The 23,278-nt window shown below is 35.6% G+C and overlaps 2 protein-coding genes across 3 annotated transcripts in view; both read right to left on the minus strand.

Annotated features, from left to right (window-relative positions):
* Window positions 1–23,278, minus strand: part of LOC120431687 (uncharacterized) — a 269,709-nt gene that overhangs the window by 203,284 nt on the left and 43,147 nt on the right. The gene's annotated exons all lie outside the window — the stretch shown is intronic.
* LOC120426029 (transcription factor E3-like) lies at window positions 19,445–20,981 on the minus strand. The gene is made up of 2 exons (XM_039590708.2): window positions 20,803–20,981; window positions 19,445–20,590 (listed from the first exon to the last, which is right to left on the minus strand). Exons 1-2 carry the CDS (start codon window positions 20,937–20,939, stop codon window positions 19,810–19,812), a joined length of 918 nt encoding a protein of 305 aa, XP_039446642.1. The 5' UTR covers window positions 20,940–20,981; the 3' UTR covers window positions 19,445–19,809.

Here is a 23,278-nt window from a genome sequence, read left to right on the forward strand (position 1 = left end):
AACCGGCACTAATTTCCCCTAAACTCACACTCTACCAACCTGTGCAGCCAACTGTCATGCCCAACTGGTTCACTGGTGCCATTACCGATCCTGATCGAGGACATAGAGAGCTTTGAATTTGCCTTTGTAATGTGACGACATGGCACGGTGTTCAAATTTAATTGTTTTAGGCGTCATCATCAATTGACGTAGCAATTTTTCAAGGATTTTCCAAAACCCTTCTCCTTTCACCCCCTCGTAGCATTTTTCCGATATAAAATCTTTTTTTTTTTGTATGAATAATCGCACACCCTAAGACACGACCCTCCCCCAACTCCTTTGGGCTCGTGCATAAACCACGTGCCTACAAATTTTAAATTTTAAACACCTCTACCATTGCTTTTTTCCAAACACAATGTTTACTTTCGGAATGGACCATGTTTTTTTGACAGACCCTCCCCCCTCAAAAGGCCAGTTTTCTGCTTTGCGCCTTATTATACGTATTTTTTAAAAACATTAATTCATATTTATTTTCAACTCATCTCTTAAATTGAATTCAATGTGAAGGAGGTATTAGACTACGCAAACAAACAATCAAACTCGCACTTTTTGACAGTTTGCTTGCTTTGTGTGTATGCCTGCATTTGTTTGCAGAAATGTCAGACAATTTTGCGAGTTTTACAAACTGTCAAACACGAAAAAGTGCAAGTTTGTTTGATTGTTTGTCGTAGTCTTATACCTCCTTAAATGGCCTGAACCGCGAGATTGCAAGCACGGGAAAAATTTACAAATGTTAGTCCAGACTGCCAAATTTTCAAAATTCTTTTTCCAGAGGATCGCAAAATTTCACATAATATGATCCTAAAAATTATTTTGGGTATGATTTACATTAAAAAAAAAAAAAATATCTTAAACTAGGCGGCAACATTTTCGCCTGTACTCTCTGTTGTTAAAAAAAATACAGGTGCTTGACCACACTCAAAAAAATGAGTTCGCGTAAACGTGATGAAGGCTGTTCTTCCTGGTTCCGCTTGGTATGAAGGCTGTTCACGTATACGCGAACTCATTTTTTTGAGTGCACTAAAACATATCCAAATTCTGATGATATTTTTTCAGTTAATATTTGCTGAAAACTGCACTACTGAAATTTCCAGTTAGTTTTTCGCTGAACTTTAGTTAAAATTTGTATGGAGCTGTCAAAGTTAGCTGAAATTTCAGCAAGTTTTAATTTACTGAAAATTTCAGTAGTGCAGATTTCAGTAAAGTGTATGACAAATAGTCGAAAGACGAAGGTCGAATGGACAAATGATCGAATGGACAGAAGGTCAAAATGGACGAAAGGTTTAATAAACAAAACGTCGAAAGGAAAAAGTTATTTTTTTACAAACAAAAAACTTTAATGTGAGCCTGAACGCGTATATATTGAATTACAGCAATGAAAAGGTGTTTTGAACAGTATTTATTAATTTCACTTCTATTTTCATAAAAATTAAGAGGTCTTCTTCAACAAAATTGCACCCACATTTTTGGAGACTTTTTTGAAAATCTAGAAAGGGAGAGGAATTAACAAAAAAAAAGATTTAGAAAGGATAGAAAACCTGCGAAAGTATTTAAGAAGCAAGACTTTTACTCTTACACAATATTTAAAAAGTATGTTTTATTTAAATGGAACTGCTCACGTTTGAAAGAATGAAAAAAAAACTCACAAAAATATTTCGACAATCAAGAATAAGTTGTTTAAGAATAGGGAAAAAATAATATAAAAGTCACCTTTTTTTACAGAATTTTTCATGTTTTTAAGAATGAGATAAGGCCTTTGCAAATATTTTTCAAAGTTTATGTCGCCCCCCACCCAATTTGAAAGTCGGCCTGAGTAATAAGGGGACAAAAAATACTTTTTCGAATGACAAAAATTACTTTTTTTAGTGAAAATTCAAGTTTAATCAACTGAAAACCAGTTAAGATGCATTTTCCTGCGCAACTGGACGCGTGTAAAATGCATTTTAAAACACTTTTTTCATCAAAATGTTAAAACCTAGCCCCCCCCCCCCTCCAATTTGGTAAGAGCCGAGGGAAATAATCTACAAAAAATATTTGCAGCGGCCAATATTATTAAAAAAAAAAAAATCAGGGAATAAAAAATGGTTTGGAAGTTTTTCCGGTCAAGCAAAAAAATCATTCGAATTTTTCTTAATATGATCTTGGTATGATCTAAAAGTTTTAATAAAAGTTTAATTTTGTATAAAAATTACTAAAATAAAAATACTTTTAAAAAAAGCATGAAAATGTACAATTCTCGCGATAACTGCTCATCAAAAAACAAATTTTATTAAGAGGCTCGAAGTTTCTGAGAATTTTTCACATGCTTAGTAATTTAAGTTTGATTCAATTTGAAACGGGACGCCAGTTCTAGGAAAACTTCTGTTCAACTTAAAATCAATTTTTGAACTCGACAGATTGCTTGCTATCGACCCATTTAGCGTTAGCAAAAAAAAAAACAAAACTTCGTAAGTTTCGGCATTTTCCTTAAAGGTGCTTCCAAAAAAACATGAGTTTCACCTTAAGTTTGATTAAATTATTAAAATGGAAAAAATATTCAAGGCTACACAAAAGTGTTTGTCCTTCGGCTCCGGTCAAGAAAAAAATTCAAATTTCCAGCCTGATTTTGGAAATTTTGTAACAAAAAATATCACAAATTGCTTTAAACGTCATTACAATTATGGTACTATCCAAAATTTTTAAAATATCAATGAATTCAGCGATTCCACGTCAAACAGAGGAAGTATCCAAATCAAAAGTGCTCCGATTTTGCTCAAAGATGGCATGAGAGTTCTTTGGCCTAAAATAAAAAAGAGTCGTATTTTGTTGATTGGTGATTAGGGTGCTTCTATCCAAAATAGGGTGGTCAAAAAAATGACATTTTTCGCTGATTTTGTCAAAAATCGCATTTAAAAAAAAATCATCTCTCCGGAACGGCTGAACCCATTCTTAAAGCGCCACGTTCCAAAAGAAAGGTTATTAGTTGGGCTATAAGGGTCGATAGACCTGTTGCTGATAAAGTAAGTAAGTATAAGGAAAAATATGAAGAGTTTCGAAAAAAAACTAATTGAATATTTGAAAAGGTGCTATTTCAGACACTAGTCACCTTTTTTCTTATAATTTTCATAACTGTCTTCTAATTTATTAGCAGTTTTCAGTCACTGAGCAAACCGAAAAACCAAATAATAATTCACAAATAACAGTGAGAAAAAATAGGGTAAATTGACAATCAATCCCAATGCCTTGCAACATAAATAAGTATTTTACAATGTTCTCTGAACAGTTTATAACTGAATTTACAAGTTGTTTAAACGAAAATTAAAATTTCAGTCAAAACTTTTATTGACCCTTTTAGGCCGATGCAAATATTTTTCAAAGTTTTTGTCCCTTGGCTCTGGCCGGGGTCGAGGGGTGGCAAAAAAAACATAAATATTGAAATTACAAGCCATAGTTTCAACTTTTGCATGGAAAAAGTGTTTTAAAATACATTTTACACTAGTTCAGTTGTTTTGCAATCAAGAAAGTAAAATTTGACGAAAAAAAATATGTTAGCGAAAAAAAAAACTTTTTGCGATAATAAACATCGAAAATTTTCTAAAATTCAAAACATTTTTTAAATCAACCCAGACATGCTAAAAATGATTCTAAACGCAGGGGAATGCATTTTAAATTGATTGACACTTAAATTGTCATTGAAGTATTGAAGTTTTTTGAAAAAATATTTTTTGCTCCCTGATTTTTCGGGCCAACTTTGATAAAATTTGTACCAGCCTTACACGTCTGGTATAATTGTTTTAATTCTTGGATATTCATTGAATTGTCAATATTTAAAGCAAAAAGGTATTTTTCAATGAACTCTGGTATGTAAAATGATATTTTGTCAATATTTTGAACACTGTGCCATAGAATGTTGAGAAAACGAAGAAAAAAAACAGCACTAAGCAGGCGAGCAAAAGAAGAAAAATGAGAATGTGAAAAATTCCACATGACTGATCGACTTGGCTTTTCCCGGAAAAAAAGGAAGAGAAGAAAAAAATCGCTTGCTTGATTTGGTTCCTTGCAAGGCATTTTTTTTTTCATTTCTCATGCATAATATACGGGATGGTAGAATGAGGAGGGGAGGGAGGAGGGGAGAGGGGGGTCATGTATGAATTCGCTGTGTGTTGGGTTGGTGTTTGGGAACCCTGTGGATGCTTGACTTGAGCGCTTTCCAGGAAATTGTCAAATTTCCGTCGACGGTCCCCGGATTCTGGGAAGCCTTCCTGCAAATGGTTGCTGGGATACATAGCCACCATTTGTTGACTGCGAAATGTCGAAATGTCAATGCTGAAATATGTATTGAATTTTTGGTGTTCTGGATGTCAGAAGGAATGTTACTTGATGAATTCGTGTTTTATTTGTTAAACAGTCATGGTAAACATGTCTCAATTCAATTATGCCTCAAGTCACACTTGATTAAAATCAATTGTTGATATGATTACTGATCTCTCTAGTACAATGATTCCTATGGACACGTTGTTGAGTCATGCTCGAGTCGATTTTCACAGCAATGAAAATCCAATCTTGAAGTAAGTTTTCGTTTTGATTCCCATCACGTGTCACGAGAGTGGCGTCAAACTCCAACTCTAACTCCCTCAAATTGCTGAAAAACTTGTCGACTTAATTAATTTGAAAAGCGTTCTGTCTAGCTACCAACCAGAATTATTAATAAATTAGCAACAGTTTTCAACTTTTTTTCTCTTTCTTTTCAACAGAAAATTCTAAAAGCACAAGTTTAATTAGTTGAGCAGAGCTGGCTGGCTGGCAGCCAGTTTTCCGCTCAACCACGTGTGCAAACATAAAAGCTGACTGTATTGATTTTAACTTGGCTAAGTGGATTACGTATTCATCAAAAGGCAGCAAAATGACAGCAACGCCACAGCACCATCCAACAACGTGAGAAAACTTTCCGATCAATGACAAACTTTGTCATCTCTATGGGCTCACTTAATCCAGTCTGCAGTGAGTGGGGGGAGGGGTCGTCCATGGAAACTGACATTTCACTAATGTTGAAAAGTAATCCAAGCAGAAAATTTCGCTTCAAAAAATTACTCAAATTATGAACTCCTCAAACAATCTAATTACGCCATTCGACCTTTCCGAATGTGAAGCCCCCCTCCCCAACTAGTTCACACGTGCTTGGAAGCTGATGGGAAGCCACTCAGCAGCGCCCCGGAGATGACGATGAAAGTTCGCTTGGTTGGAAAATTACACGTCGAACGGCGGCGAAGAGGGGATTAAATTGATTCCCTCGGCAGCCAACCCGTGCCTGTCAGTTAGCTTTTGGGGCGAGCTTTTCCCCCTGGCCAGGACTGAAACGTGTGTAAAGCTTTTTTTCGAGGGGGGTTTGCTGATGACGTGCATTGTGACTAAAAGCTGATAGTTCGTTTAATTGGTAAAAGTTTCGGTGGAAACTCGTGCAGAATATCAAATGCAACCATTGCTGGTGAGAAATTAATTGGAAAGGAAAATTGGAAAAGCGTTTGATTCGGTTGAAACTGGTAAAACCAATATGGGTCATTCCTTCCCAAGTGACCACGCGTCCAACATCGACCTTCACCAATTCTGCTCATATTTGGCATGGGGGTTGTTTTTGCCCCAAAAACAAAAAATCCCAAGTTTGGTGACATTTGGTCCACCCCCGCGCCCGTGGCACCCCCCTCTTTTTCTGAGATTTTTGAAAAACCTCATTTTTAAAATGCATTTTGCTAAGAGAAAAGTCTACAAAAAGTGAACTTTTGGGTATGCATATTTGAAGATTTTTTGACGTAGAATCGAATGGCGTACTCAAAATTTACGTACAGTGTTGCCAGATATGAAAATTTTGCGCTTTAAGTTTTAAAATGCATTTTTAACCCTTTGGACGAGCACTTACGGGAAAACTGACAATTGCATTCGATTGCTGAGAGTTTTTACATTAAATTCAATCAAAACCTCAGGGTAAAATGAATATTTCTTGAGATATCACATTTTTAAGTTGGAAAGCTCTGTATTGCACAGCAAATGTTTTACTTAACCATCAATTTTCAACAGTACTTTGCGTGAGAGCATAGTAGGCCTTGAAATTTGAATATTCTTTTTTTCAATTTCTTAACGTAAGCGAGTGAATGTCCCAAAATTGAATTTATATATGTATGTATTGTATGTATGTATTGTATGTATGTATTGTATGTATGTATTGTATGTATGTATTGTATGTATGTATTGTATGTATGTATTGTATGTATGTATTGTATGTATGTATTGTATGTATGTATTGTATGTATGTATGTATTGTATGTATGTATGTATTTGTGTATGTATGTATTGTATGTATGCATTTAAACCCCCGTCTTGGCAGGACTTGGCGTGGTTCACGGATATAAGAAAATGACAAAACGTTAAATTTCGAGCGCTTCAACAGCAATTTTCTAATTTTATGGCCCCAGAAGCTAGCCTGATAATATGAGCTTATTTCAAAGCTTATTTGGTTATGGTTGGTGGTTCCCATTTTTACCTGAAGGATTTTTGGAGTTTTTTTTGGCAAAATTTTAAAACATGCTCAAAAAGTTAACCTGTATCTTTTAGGTATCAATTCCTAGCGCTTTGCGATGTTCTACAAAGTTGTTCCCCGGATCAAAATCTTTGAGAATTTTGACAATGAGAAAATTTGATAGCGTTTTGGGAAACTTTGTCGAAGAAGACGTTAAAAGTGAAAATTCCCCATAGTAAATTAATTAAAGTTCCATTCTAACTTCAGGTAAAAATGGGACCCACCAACCCTAACCAAATAAGCTTTGAAATAAGCTCATATTATCAGGCTAGCTTCTGGGGCCATAAAATTAGAAAATTGCAGTTGAAGCGCTCGAAATTTAACGTTTTGTCATTTTCTTATATCCGTGAACCACGCCAAGTCCTGCCAAGACGGGGGTTTAAATGCATACATACAATACATACATACACAAATACATACATACATACAATACATACAAACATAAATTCAATTTTGGGACATTCACTCGCTTACGTTAAAAAAAAGAATATTCAAATTTCAAGGCCTACTATGCTCTCACGCAAAGTACTGTTGAAAATTGATGGTTAAGTAAAACATTTGCTGTGCAATACAGAGCTTTCCAATTTAAAAATGTGATATCTCAAGAAATATTCATTTTACCCTGAGGTTTTGATTGAATTTAATGTAAAAAACTCTCAGCAATCGAATGCAATTGTCAGTTTTCTTGTAAGTGCTCGTCCAAAGGGTTAAAAATGCATTTTAAAACTTAAAGCGCAAAATTTTCATATCTGGCAACACTGTACGTACATTTTGAGTACGCCATTCGATTCTACGTCAAAAAATCTTCAAATATGCATACCCAAAAGTTCACTTTTTGTAGACTTTTCTCTTAGCAAAATGCATTTTAAAAATGAGGTTTTTCAAAAATCTCAGAAAAAGAGGGGGGTGCCACGGGCGCGGGGGTGGACCAAATGTCACCAAACTTGGGATTCTTTGTTTTTGGGGCAAAAACAACCTCATGCCAAATATGAGCAGAATTGGTGAAGGTCGATGTTGGACGCGTGGTCACTTGGGAAGGAATGACCCATATAATAATAGTGTTTTTCGATTTACATCATTTCAAAAATAAAACAACTATTTTTTATATGAGATACATTCGCACTACAACCAACAAATCTTGGCGGAAGCACACAAACATAAGGAAAATACACAAAAATTAACGAAAAAACACATTTTCTTGAATTGTTGATTATGGATAATGTTTTCTTCAAAAGTTTAAAAATAAGGCTTGAGAGTTGATTTTTATTATTTAGCAAACTTCCCTCTCACCTCCACCATCCTTAAAGCTAGAAAAAAAAATTGAATGATTACCATCAGCTAGGACATAATGGGACGACATTCTAAATATGAACAGAAATTAACGTCATGATTCGAATTCCCGGACGCTTCGAAACCCGGACACTTCATCTTGTTTTATCAATTATTTGGATATAAGTTCACATTATGAATGTCAAAACTGTGTTATTTGATGAATTCCAACATCAACTTTCATTTAAAGTTTGTTTGAACGCTGTAGTAAAGGCCAAAACAATTAAATACAATAAAATTATAAGTTTACCAAAAATGCGAAACATTTCACTTGAAATATTTCATAGGCGTTTGAAGCACCAGGAAGGCAAAGCAGAAATTTATGGTTTCGATTTCATTAAATTCTAGCAAATTTTTATATAAGTTATCGATTGTTTTAATGTTAACAGCTTATTTGAGACCTAAAGAATGCCATTCACTAACAATTCAGTCCAAATTTGTGCGATTCATAAGTAAAATCGAGTGTCCGGAATTCGAAGCAAAAGTGTCCGGATTTCGAATCAGCTTTTATCAGTGTCCGGGATTCAAAACAGAACAAGTCATTTTAATTTTAAAATTCTGATGAAAAATTGTTAGAAAAGACATATTTTGCATGCATGTTCTTGAAACTGACTGTTTATACTACGACCTGATGATATTTCTACATTTCCAACTTATTACATGATTTTTTGCCAGCTATAACAAAAATGATATGCTACTAAGTGTCCGGATTTCGAATCATGACGTTATAATTTCCGAAGAATCAAAATTATAGTCAATAGATAATATTTTTAGAAATTCGAAAACAATTTAGAAATCCATCGCCAACTTAAAACGTGCTGAATCCGTCCTGTGCCATTTGATTTAAGGGGTTACATACATGTAAATCAGCAAAAATGCCAGAGGTTGGTTTGAGCACAAGCTTAAACTTTTTTTAAATCCGTTTTCAGGACATCAAAATATACATTTTCAACTATAAACAAAAGAAATTTGAAGACATTTGGTTGTATCATTGCCGATATACAGCTATATGAAGTTAGCATTTTCAAAAAACGGGTGCCACTATATCTCAACACTGCCTTGACCAAATAGGCTGAAAATTTTGGTGTTGACTCATTAAACTTGTCCCGTGTGCATGACGAAGGCAGATTTTCAAAAAGTTTATTTTTAGAAAAGATTAAAATATTTTTGTGATTTTCATATAAAAAATCGAAAGTTTTTGATTTTTGTATTTTTAAAAAATGCAAAATTTCTAAATCAGGCTTCGTCATGCACACGGGACATGTCTTAGGAGTCTTCACCCCGAATTTCAGCCAATTTGGTCCATCCCATCTCGAGATATCGCTCGCAAAGTTTGACAGTTCGCTTTGCGCATGGCAAAATTTTCAGCTTGAATCGTCTGTAACTTACTTTAATCATAAAATATCTTCATAAAACTTTCAGGAGTGATTAAAAATCATATTTTAAGTTGATTTAGTAAATTTTCTGTAATATTAATTTGTTTGGTATGTAACCCCTTAAAAATTAAGCTTATTTTCACTGCGCACCATGCGCCTCCATGAAACCGTTTGCGCTCTAAGTAATTTTCATGGGGACGCACGGTTTATTGTATCAATAATCAACTTTCCCTCCCGAAAAAGTGCAAATAATGTTGAATGCTATTTTATTAGATTTTCCTTACTAACCTTACTTACTAATAGGCTTTTCAAATTCAGAATGCACAACATACTTGAGCAGCAACAAAGCAAGTAAGGTATATTTTTGTTATGTCGGTGAAGGGTGCTCCCAAATTAACAAGAATTAAGGGTCAGCCAAGTCGCGTTAGTGGAAAAAACAAACACATATTTTGCTTCCTCAAACCAACCTACTTTCTGCCTTTTCATAGGGGACGTTGAGTTAGCCATAGTTTAAAATGTGTGTATCAATAAAAATTAGGCGATGAAGCTAAATAATAATAATACAAACTGATTCTAAAATAAACAAATCACTGAAATACAATTTTCTCGACTCTCCCCTATCAGACATACATAGGCCTGCACGCGGGTAGCTTCCGAAAGCTCGAAAGAATGACTCCAACACCTATACGATCGCAAGTTGCTCAGCAAAAAGCACTCCTCGACGTATGCCTATGTGTGCACTAGCAAATGTTTTTGTTTGTGTACGACAACATGAATGTCACGCAGAAGATAGGCCATAGCATCGCATCCCAACCCAACCCTCATTATTATCACATTAATTCTGGGACCGCGCGCGAGGAAATGTGACCCGACCCTAACTTTCTTGTTTGTCTTCTTCTTTTGCGTAGCAAATTTTCACCACCGCAAATGCACTCCCGACTTTAATTCACATGAAGAAAAAGAGGAAGATGAGCTGGTGATGACTAGGGGGAGGGAAATGTCGCCGGGAACACTGTCCTTTGGGATATTTTATCTGTTGGTTGAAACCGTGGTGATTTGAAGATTAATGTGACGAAAAAAGTAAATATTTAAGTCTTGTTATCAACTAGTGTGTTGATATGTCGGAGGATTGGGTTAACTTCATATTACAAAAAAATCATAAGCAAAAATCTGAAAACCTGAGAAAAGGCTAAAAGCCTGCTCTAAACATGAACTTATTGAAGAAAGCTCGTAGACCCAACTTTACTTACACCTGTCGATTCAGAATCAACATGAAGATGAAGATTATATCTGCATCTTATATGTGACCCACCTTTAGTTAGAAGAGATTAAAGCGCAAACCACAGAGATCGCATTCAGTTTGTGATGCACAAATTTTGAGTATGTAATATTTTTGTCCAAAACACTAGCTCAAAGCTCTTGATTGATCGATGAAAATAATCTAAAGTCAAACCTGAATTGTTTTTTTTTATGGCTCCAATATTACTAGATTCAGTATTTTTTAACTATTTCTTGTTGTCGTGAAGCCACGTAGCATTGAAATTTTTTTTTTCGTAATAAATACAAACAATATCTTTATTTAAAAAAATTACCATTAACAAAGTTCTAATAAAGTCGTTTAAAAAATAATTCAAAGTTAATGTCACCCTCACCTTCAAAATTGACAAAAAAAATCAGGGGATAACACAAATATTTTATCATAAAACTTCAATATTATGATGGAAAAGGAAGTCCAATGAACTGAAACAATTTGAAATGCATTTTCTTGCTATTAAAAATGTTTTGTTTTCGAATATTAAGATTTGTTTAAAAATATTCTTGTGAAATTTCAATGTACAGTACCGTAAAAAGTTTATTTTTCGCCAAAAACATGTTTTCGTCACAACAATACTTTTTATGAAACCAATAAAAAAATGCAAAAAAAAAATCAAAATTTCATATTTTTAGCCTTTAAGGGTGCACAGCAACGAAGGAAGTTGTTGTCTTCTTATTCCAAAATTGTCAAAATTACGGACCCAATCCTGCAATAACGGGATTTTAAAATAAGTCAAGCTTTGTTGTAAATTACTTTGTAGACAGTACTTTAGGGAATAAATAAAAACTATCTCGATAGTACCCGTAATTTTGAATATACTAAAATGTCTGTAACAAAAATCTGGGTGCAAAAGCGTTGGTTGGTGTGCACCGTTAAAAATAATGAAGGAAAAACTATCAAAGAATGCTATATAAATTACATAATTTGATTAGGGACCTACATAGGAAAATGAAATGTTCTGGGAGAAATTTCAAACACCCAAAGTCATTCAAATTTAAGGTTGAAAACGAGGTTGTACCGAACAAGCACAAACATAACAAAACTACCAGATTATTATCAACGACAGTTTTACAGTACTTGTGATTGATATAAGTCTCGTTTTTTTGCCAAAATTATTTTCAATTGATTCCAATCTTGTTCTTGCATGATCTTGTTGCTCGATTGGAACCCAAATTTGACAGTTCGATTGGAACCCTAAGAGTGACATTTCGCCTCTCCATATAGGCTCTCTAAATTTGATGCCAGTGTGCTCTCTTGCTCTATCTAGATAGGAATCCTAGCAAGCTAAGTACAAGAGAGCACACGGGCATCGAATTACAGTTTGCTTCTGTCACTGTTTTAAAGGTTTCACGTCTGTTTCCGTTCTGTGGTCCAAATACGCAAAAAAAAATTTTAAAAATAAATAAATAAACGTTATGCAACGTATTCTAAATACATAGTTCACAATCTTATTTACAAAAAAATGAAATTCAAATTTTCAACATTGCTCGTTGTATTTTTTCGAGAACATAAAGACACAAAAATCGGCAGGTCTGATATTTTGGCTAATTTCCGACATCTAGAAAAACTTTTTTTTTGAAGATTTTTTTCCGATTTTATAGAAATTTTCATCAGAAAAGTCGCTGAAGATCGATAGATTCATGTACATTTCCATCAAATTTTATCAGATATTTGTTTTGCTGATAATATTTTGATAAAACATGTAAGTTTAAAATCATAAAAAACCATCAGTAGGCGATGTGTATCATTTGAATGGCAATGCATTGTTATTTTTTTCAGAAAGTCGCTTTTTATTTTTTTTTGCGAAATTTGCTTATATTGAACCAAAATTGATATTTCAGGTAACTTATTCTGGAAACTGTTCTCTACAATCCGATTGATTCGAAAATGTTTAAAACGAAATTGTGTAAAATGGCAAAACATTGTAAATGTGAAATGCTCTAAGTTTACCAATGTTTTATGGTTAAATTTGGGGGGGGCTCTTTTGCTGTATTTTCATGACAAATTGGGATTATTTTAAAGAAAGCTAAAAATGTGGTAAATTTTGCTTGGAATATTTTTATGAAGGTCAAATATTGATCAAATATGTAATTTAGAGTCTCGATAGACATAAACATAAGAAATTTAATGGATATTTACACAAATCCATCGATTTTCAATGACTTTCCTGAAGAAAATTTCTAAAAACATCTTTTAAAAAAAGTAGCTTTAAGGCCCCCGTCAAAATATTTCGATGGACTTCGCAAATATTGGGAAATAGCCCATCTTTCATGGTGCCAAATATCAGACTTGCCGAATTTTTCATCTTAAGTTTGTTGTAGGAAACACACCGTGCAAAGATTTTGTTACGCCAGATTTGTTTGGAAAATATAGAAGGGACTTAATTTGGAATAAAAATTTGCATTGGCCTTATAATTTAATGATAAAAATAAGATATTGTTTCTAACTGCCTTATCATCGATAAAAAATATGTTTTTTAGCTTAATATACAATAATGGTTTTGCTAATGCCAGAACCAGTTAAAAACCAAATAATTCATGAAACAGTGAATGTATTATAATTTAGTTATTTTAAACAAGTGAAATTAATTCAAAACTTATAACTTTGTTTTCATACTGAAAGCTTCAATCCCTAATTTTATCAGGCGTTTGAAACAAAACAAAACTGTAAAATGATTTTGATAACATTGATTATAAGCAATCGAATCAATGATTGAAACACATACGATCGCAAACTGTTTTGAATCAGCTTGAATCAAAGTGAGAGGGAGAGCAGAGAAGTGATTATTCAGTAGCGATTGGTACGGAATGCATCAAAGCAGCATTTGCGTCGCGTCCGATTTGTGCTCGCAAGTGTAGAGGACGGTTTTGAGCAATCAGGGTCTACCTTTGATATGTGTGATTATAAAACTCTTATTTTTGTTTTATATTTACTTACGGAATGCACTCATCCATCATGAAATAAACCAAGTTTACAGCTGTAGCTTCACTATTTCTTGAACAACAACCGCGTTGAACACCCCAAGCTCACAGGCATAAAAATAAACTGCACATTCAGGGCATCCTCCCACACACACAGTCCTTGATCATCAAACAGAGATGAAACACGCGTCCTCGCCCCCTGTAGAGGGGGAGGAGAGAGCAACCTTCTTTGTACAAGGTGGGTGTAAGGTCGCCGCTGGAGGCCACCACGTGAAGATGGGGGGGGAGGAGGTCACATGTTTGTATGCACAACAGGAAATAAATTCACACCGGGAAAGGCAACAAAACAACGCACATACACAGAGACATATCTACACTGAAGGAGGAGAAGGATGTCACCCTCCGTTCGGGCATAAGCATAAGCCACCAGTCATGGAACATAAACAACAAAAGTGTCCTATTCCGGGCGCAACGGGTTGTTTCTTCAAAGATACAACATACGTGACGGAGGAGGGTGGGGGGTAGGACATAAACATGAACCTCGAAATGTGTCTGCTTTCTTCGTATTTTGGGGTCCTGAAATTTGGTTCTTTTCTTGGCAAAGATTTGCTTCGTGTGGAATTTTCCTTTTATCATTACGAAACAGCATAAAAATTTAAATTGTTAAAAAGTTTGTAAAAAAATCCATTTTCAAACATCCCAAAATCCTCTCCGGTTAAGGTGAGACTAAACGCACCTCCTTCTTATCACCAGAAACACGCAAAAAACCTTGATAAAATGAATATAAATTAGCAACTGGAATAATAAAATTATGGCGCCAACGAAGGCGACAACAACAGCAACTTCCTAGCCTCCTGGTCCGGGACGATGATGGCGCGTCATGGAGATTTATCTATTTACCAACAGCATCAGCGGAGTAGACAAGATTTGAAGGTGTGGAGTGCAAAAAAAAGGATGAGATTTCTGGGCGAAAAAAGAAAGAATCTCGCGAAACTGGATGGTTGTCAAGATGGCGGTGTGCGATATGGTGAGGAAATTTACGTCGCAAGCAAAGTGTTCAAAGAAACTCTGATAAACATGGGAAACCTTATCATTTCGAAAGAAAATTTAAGACTATGAAAAGCAGTGACAATCTTCTTTAAAAAAAATGAATTTGCCCTCACTGAGAGAGGATCACAAAAGAGTCTTGCTTTTCGCGAAATATCGGTAAAATATCGATCTGGCTAACACACTAGTCGGAAAAATGTCAGACGCTAAGAAAATCAAATCTAGCGATGCAGAAGGTTTAAAGAAAATATCGTCAACTTATTGATGTTCTTTTGAGAGTTCGAGTGAGATTTTCATCACGGCTCAACCATGACCAATGACCATTTTAGGTTAAAGTCACGTTAATAAAATAAACAACAACATTCTGGTGCGTGAGAGAAGTTTGCTATTGATGAATTTTAGATTTTTTTAAAAGGTCTACGACTAGTTTTATCAAAAGCATCACACTTTAAAACTGATCACTTTTTGAAATAAACTGATCACCACGAAATAAAATAAACTTTTCAGGAGAATGGGTCATTCTGGGGGATGAGTTTCTGGGGAATGGTGTTCTGGGAAATGGCGTTCTGGGAAATGGGATAGAACCGTAAAATCTTGATTTTATTATTTGAATTTTTAATCCTAAAAGTTAACGTATTCCATTCATTTTAAAATTCAAATGTTTAAGGGGACTAAACAAGGACTCTTATGCGATGCCAAAGATATGAATTTAAACAAAATTGTCACTTTGAAAAAAAAAATCAAAGGTTTATAAATTAGTAATAATTCATGAAGGAAAAACACCCCTGCAAATAATACTTTTGAGAACCGGTGAAAATTTACCGCAAGTTCTTTTTTTTACTTTGTTTATCGGAATGCTGGTCGCTGAGATACAGCCTCAAGAATAAATTTATGAAAAATGTTTTATTTTCAGTGTCATCTAATTAGCCCTCATCTTTCAACTCGCAATATCTCGGAAATTTTAGGTCAATTTTAAATTTATGTCCTTCTCTAGACAAAAAACATTTTTTTGAATAGGATAAATTAACGTATTTTTAACTATTATTTGCTAAATATACACTGTATCTTAAAATATAAAAAATATTTTTATAGAAAAAAGTAGAAAATTTTACAAAAGTTTTCAGAAGATTGTAGATGAACCGTCTCAAGCTCTATCGCAAAAGATCGATTTTTTGGCCCCCTGGAAAATATTCCAAAAAATCGAAAACTAAAAAAACGTTTTGGAAATTTGATTCCTGTGGTGATAAAAAGTGAATTAAAAAAAAACGAGTTTTTTTATTTTTGAGTAATAAAGAGTGATTTTTTCCGTATAACTTTTTTTCTAATTTTTTTTTCTAAATAGTTTTCATCATAACATACACATTTAGAATATTCACACGCCCATTTTGTATGAACCTTGTATGGAACAACTTATGATGCAAAATGGCTTGCTTTGACAAAGGGAATGCAAAGGTAGTTTCATAAAAAAATCTAATTTAGAATAACAAATTTGTTGTTTTATTTTTCTTCTGTTTGGAAGATTATTTTCAGGAACAAAAGGTTTATTCTATAGTTAGGTTTTTTTTTCATTTTTTTTGTATTTTCATTAGCATTTAGCTTGTTTTATTTGTTTCATTTGTAACGTGAATGATACTTTTATCCAAACTCTTATTATTATATTTTGTGATTTTTGTTTTGCCTTCCTCACCTTACTGAGGAAAGGCTATAAAATCACTCAGAAAACGAACTTTTTAGTTTTACCTCCTAGACCCACCTTCATGTATACATATCGACTCAGAATCAAATTCTGAGCAAATGTCTGTGTGTGTGTGTGTGTGTGTGTGTGTGTGTGTGTGTGTGTGTGTAGGGATGTGGGTCTGTGCACCAAAAAATATGCACTCGATTATCTCAGCACTGGCTTAACCGATTTGGACCGTTTTGGTCTCATTCGATTCGTCTTGGGGTCCCATAAGTCCCTATTGAAAATTATGAAGTTTAGTAAAGTACTTCAAAAGTTATGCTAAAAAACGATTTTAACAAAAGTCCGGAAGATTATAAAAAGGGTGGTTTTTGTAAGAAAACCCGTCATGCTATACATTTTTAGAAAGGTAATAAAAAGACCTTTCCAATGCGTCTAAGACATTTAAGATCTGACAACCCTATCAAAAGTTATAAGCACTTAAGTGTTATTTATGCACTTTTTGGAGGTCGGATCTCGAATATTTCGATGAAAACGTTGTCCGGATCTCTCATGCGACCTATCGTTGGATAGGTAATCAAAAGAACTTTCCAACGCGTCCAAGACATTGAAGATCTGACAACCCTATCAAAAGTTATAAGCATTTAAGTGTTATTTATGAACCTTTTAGAGGCCGGATCTGATATATTTCGATGAAAACGTTGTCCGGATTTATCATGCGACCTGTCGTTGGATAGGTAATTAAAAGCCCTTTGCAACGAGTTCAAAAGATTGCAGATCTGACAACCCTATCAAAAGTTATACGCACTTAAGTGTTATTTATGAACTTTTTTCAGGCCGGATCTCATATATATTGTTGAAAACGTTGTCCGGATCTATCATGCGACAGGTCTTGGATAGGTAATCAAAAGACCTTTCCAACGAGTTTTATAGATTGCAGATCTGACAACCCTATCAAAAGTTATAAGCACATAAGAGCCCTGAATTATGAAGATCTGACTATACCCAATCTGACGGTATGAATAATGAATCAAGTTGATAGAACACTGAAAGGTCCGCCCTTTTGTATCTATTTTGGATAGCATTACCCTCTAAATGTGAGGAAGGCACCAACCACCTAAGGGTGGATTAAGTAACGTTTTTTTTTTCATAATTGTTCAGTGACGATTTTGATCGATTTAAATAACCCTTTTTATATTTTGATATAAAATCTGGAATTTTTTTAAAGTTGCAACAATATACGTCAAAATATACTCTGGAACATAATTAATGTTACCAAATTCTTTTTTTTTTCATTTAAAATTTCGTGTATTTTGTTCGAAAGCAAACCCTGAGTTAACCTCTAAAAGAATCGGAATGCATGCAATAATACAAACCACTGCAATACTTTTTAAAGATCAAAAAATTTGCTGTAAAAAGAAATATTGATGAATTTTAAGATTGATGCCCGTCTAAAGGCACCCGCCGATTAAAAGATACTCGCCAAAAAAAAAGCTATCAGAAACAGCAACAGAGCAAGGAGGTATATCGAACCAGAAAACACCAATACATGGAAAGTCAACATACAAACACAGACAATCAGTCGTATTTTTTTTCAAAATTCATGTGTGTGTGGTCCAATCCAATACCCGCTGGCCGGCAGCGAAATTATGGGAAAGTATAGTTTGTATCAGACTTGGTTATGCTGATACAGCTTATCTCAGTCCCGGGTATTAGGTGGTGACAGCCCTCGCGCTGCTTCCAACGACCCATTTCAGAATGACAGAGCTCCTTGCGGTCCAATTCCGAGGTCGTTGGGCATTGTCCAGCCCCGCCTAAACATAGAGCAAAAACCAGACGGGTTCTCGATCTATCTTTAAACTTCCAATCCCATCAGGCAAACAGGGATCAGCGCGTATTTGAATATTGTTGAAAAGAAGGCAAAATTTTAAAATTTCAGTTCGGATAGATCTCAACAAGTTTCTGGATCGACTGGTTTTCCAATTTCTAGGCAACTCTCAGGCACCCGGACGTTGTTTCCTGTTTTATTCGCAAGTGCCCGGAATTCCAGCTGCGAGCAGCTTGATCACATCCTGGAGTACAGATTCTCTGGCAATTCTTGGTCAGCTGCAGATGAGATACTGCGGCTTCAGCGCAATATCCACCAATTTCTGACCGGCTTCACCCGATCGTAGACCTTAGTGTAGTTTCACTGATCTTCCAGGTATTTCCTCTTCATCTGCAACACCTCCTCCAGTAGCAGATAAAACTGCTTGAGCGCTGCTTCCAAAAACATTCCATTGCACACTACTTTTATTTTCTTTCGCACTATTTGATTTTTGTTATTTTAGGCGTAGAAAAAAAAGCAGGTTGAATACCACCCTTAGAGCGAGCTAGCTCACATCCCACAATTCATCAACCAAAAATATAACAGTCTAATTGAAACACAAAAATCACCGCGGTGATTTCAAAATCACCCCATTGCATTTACACCATTTACACGCGTTTGACAGTTGATTGAAACTGTATGCTCGCACACTACCAGACATTTTGTGCAGTGTCCTCGTATCCAGGTTTTTAAGCGAAGATGGCGTTTTAATGGTGAACGCCCGAAATGTCAAAATTGCGCAGTAGCACCAACATTATAAAAAAATGTGGCTGTCATGCCATGACACACTTTTTTCGTAATATCGGTACAACTGCGTGATTTTTACATTTCGGGCGTTCACCATTCGAATGCCATTTTCGCTTAAAAATTTGGATACAACGAGATGGCTCTAGTGAAAAGTGATAAATATTTTTTTGATAATTATTTATGTTCAATGATTTTCGCTGCCGCTCTAATCTAATCCGTCCCATATGTAAAAACAGCAAGCCGAGAAAAACGCAAAATAAATTTGTCCCGCCCATAAGGCTACGTGTTAGGATTTTACGAAAAAATAAAATGTGCTACTGTTTTCTGGAATAAACTACTATTTTTTTATTATTTTTTTTTTTAAATTCACATGATTTTGAACCAAACTGCATATGGGACGGACTTGATTTGAGCGGCAGTACGTCAGTATAGACAGAGGAATTCTTCATAATTAAATTAACTTTTTTTTCTATGCTTTACAAATAGTGTATTCAGTTTCAATTAGGAAATTTATAATATGTATATGACATGAAAAAATGCTTACAACGTGATGACTAACACATTTAAATCAACAGGAACGAGTTTGAACTTAAACTTCAAACGACAGGTTTATCCATCGTAACGCGACCGCAAGGACCATCAGCATGCATTCGAACAGGGAGGAGCTGACAAACTTCACCAGCAAGCTGAGCTCAAGGAAACCGAAGGGGACGAGGGTACCTTTTGAACCTAGAAAAGAGCTGAAGTCTACGAATTTGTGCTGCCATGGGGAAGAGACAAAAGAAGCTAAACGGAATTTGGAATGTAATGTTGTTGAATTATAATAAAATATCGATTTCATCCTGACGTGCAAGAGTATTTCAGTTATTTTGATCAGTCTTCGCTATACGTTACACCGCTCAACACCAACGAGTCATCGAGTTCCGAAAGGGGGACCACCTTACCCAATCCCCCTCACTTCGACGCCCCAATACCTACTGCAGTTATGGTTATCTTTCTTGATCCGATCGCGCACTTCCGGCTCGATAAACTTCTCGTGCTTGGAGTTCTTCTCGTTGCTCAGCGCCTGCTTGATCAGCAGATCCTCCATGGCGGCGGCCTTCGTGTTCTGGAAGGAGGAGATTTCGCTCTCGAACTCCGTCACCACGAAGACCCACTTGGGGATCTCGAACCGGATCATGCCGAGCAGTTCCCGCACGTAGTCCAGCTCTTCGATGAAGGTCGAGTAGAGCTTGTTGCCGAAGCGGGTCGACAGTTTCATCTCGAGCCGCCACTCCTGCTCGGTGACCGAGGACGGCGTTGACGCCCCGGAAGCTGGAGCCGGGGGAGCTGCTGTGGCACTTCCGGAAGCACTGCTAGCAGCAGTAGTGGACGGTTTCGTGTTGATGAACGAGTCGTACAGCTTGGACAGGATCATCATCCGGGAGTGGCTGGCCTCGCGGGGAACCGGCGGTTTGGTCATCTTGAGCGCGGCCGTCACGTACTCCCGGACCTGAGTCTTCTGCTTCTGGATCACGTGGTACCGGGTTGGGTTCTCCAGCCGGGTCTCAACCTGGAGCACCTTCTTGGGCAGATCGATGTCCATGTTCTCCAGCGGAAGCTTCACCGAGAAGACCGACGGCGACGGGGAGGGACTCTTGTCGTACGCTTTGAGTTGTTCCCGAAGCAGCTGCTGCTTGAGCTGGGTTCTCGAGGAGGTGTTCAGGTGCGGGAAGCTCGTTCTACGGTGGACAAATTCCGTTTATTTGAAGGGTTAGTAGACATTGGAACCACCACCAGAAAACGGAACGGAACGTACAACCAAAGACAAACAGATGTGAAACACTTCAAATCTCATTCAATGGTGAGTTTGCAAACTCACCACCGTCGCGTTTGACAGTTGAGTAAAGCAGTTCGTTTCACGTCCGTTTGTCTCTTTTTGTGTGGAACTTACTGATCGAACCGCGGGACGACCGTGGAGGACTTGAGGTCACGCACCACGTTGACCTCGGCGGACTTGTCCAACAGCGAGAAGGCATCGTCCTCGAAGCGACTGCAGTCGACATCGACCAGGATGCGACAGTTGTTCATGGTTGGAGAGAGTGTGAATTTTTCACGGGATACAGAAAATTGCTGTGAGAAAGATAATAAAACGGGGTTTGTGGATTGTTTAGAATAGATTTGAGAGGATTCAAGGGTTAATTACGACACCAAGAGTTATGCAATTAGTGTTTTTTCAAAATGTTTCAAGCATCTGTCAAACGCGTGTAAAAAACCTGTGGTGAAATCAAAATTATTGTGGTGAATTTCCCATCATTCAAATTTTCTGTTAAATTGTTGATTTCGCTCTCAGTAGAATCACCCAAAATAACTTTTAGAGAAGATTCCAGTTAAACAAACTCCAATTGTATTGCAATCACATTAGAAAACTTTCCCCCGTTACCTTTTCGAAGGCCCATTTAACAGCATAATCGAATCGATCTAAAACTCATTCCGACCCGGGCCTATAAAAGCAATAAAAACCAAATCCAAATCCCATTTGCTGCTGGAAATAGACTCACCACACCACATCGCACAGCCTCAACAACCAACAGATCGAATTCCAGCAAGTTCACGCTCCATCGAGCAGATTCAACTTTTCTCCTGTGGGGCGGAAAAATGATAGTTTTTCTTTATCAAATTCCATCCATCGGAGCTCATCACGGAACGATTTTATGGGCGAAAGTATCCTGCCACGTGCAGCAGCTAGCAGAACGCCTTCCCTTGGGAACTTTTCAGAAATAGAGGGCGGGAAATTTGCTTTCGAATCGATCGATTTTGAGGTTAACTCGAGGCGGAATCTTTAGCGTTGATCCGGCACGTGGGGTGGCGGCAAGAATATTCAATTCGAGTGGCGAAGGGTTTTATGCAAACTGAAATATTGAGAGCCGGGATTAGTGGGAGTGGTGGGGAGTACCCGATTAAAATTGTGCTTAAAGGGACTTTGATGCCCTGGCACCATCATTGGTTCATTTTATCAATATTGTTATTTCAGATTTATTTTCGGATTTGAACCATCGAATATTATGGAATCATTTTTATTTAAGGTGGAACAAAAAAAAACATTTTTAAGGTGAAACAGGACAGTTTTTCAACCATTTTTTTTCGCCATATTTGATCAAGTTACACCTTAAATAATAAAAAATCGGCAGTCTAATGAAAGCATTATCAAAGACAAACAGTCTAGATTCTCTCTTAGAATCCGTCATTCAACAATTAAAAAAAAAAAAGCTCAAAAAAATACTTTTTTTCATGATTTGATTAACCAAATCCGAAATGTCCATAGTAACCTTCAGATAATCGTACTTTTTATGTGTTTTTTATTTTGCCCACGTTATTAACGGCTTTAGTAAAAATAGATTGATTTAATTTAATTTAAAAAAAATCAACAATGTAGGCATTTTTGCGTAAATTTGAACATTGATTTTTTTTTCTTTGACATGGATTAGGATGTTGATTTCAGGGCAAATAAAAATGTATTTTTGATAACAATTTTCATATTTTTGGGGAAATTTCCTACAATGTACCTTTTTTCATCATTTGATTCTGTTAAAGCATAAAAAATAATTATTTTTGTCAATATTTACGCTTTATTCAGACTTAAACTCTAACGGATCGTACATAAAACAAATAGCCTTCAAAATTGAAATTATGGTTTTTCATGACCAATTGATTTATAGGATCAATCATTTGGTCATAGGTTATGATTAATTCGTCCACACAAGTCTTCATACAGTTTTGGAAGCCGTGGACGTACATAAATATTCGAAAATCTGTATCTAGGCAACAAACTTTTCGGTCCATTTGATGTCTTCAGCAAAGTTGTAGGTTGTGATGAAAATAATTCAGAAAAAAATCACCCTTAAAAAAGTAATTTATTTTGAAAATTAACTTTTTTTTTCAAAATCATAATGTTTAAAATTATTTATTTTCCAAAAATATTTTACAACAGAACAGTATTCCAATACATGTATTCCGATCAAATTCATCGTTTTTCTGCAGAAATGTTTGTGTTTGTCCATTTTGAAGATATGTTTCAATTAAGGTCATTTAAAATCGGCTAAATAAGGGCTAAAGACACAAATGCTGACCTTATTAAAATGCTACTCAATATCATTTTGCTTTTATCGAAAAAATGGAAAATTTCACCAAGATTTAATCTTTCTTAATTTATTTTTGATTTTTAAAATTTTTTGCACCGTGATGTTTTTTTTTATTTTTCTTGTTTTAGGTTTTAGTGTGTGACTGTTATTATTTTTTCAAGCAGTGACATGCCAGAATTCATATTTAATAAACGTTGAAAACAAAACAAAAAAAAATAATTTAATGAACTAGTGTTGCAATTTTGATTTTTAAAGTGTTTTTTTTTTGTAAAAATTTTTTAATATAAA

The sequence above is a fragment of the Culex pipiens genome, chromosome 1, assembly GCF_016801865.2.
Source record: "Culex pipiens pallens isolate TS chromosome 1, TS_CPP_V2, whole genome shotgun sequence".
Taxonomy (NCBI): domain Eukaryota; kingdom Metazoa; phylum Arthropoda; class Insecta; order Diptera; family Culicidae; genus Culex; species Culex pipiens.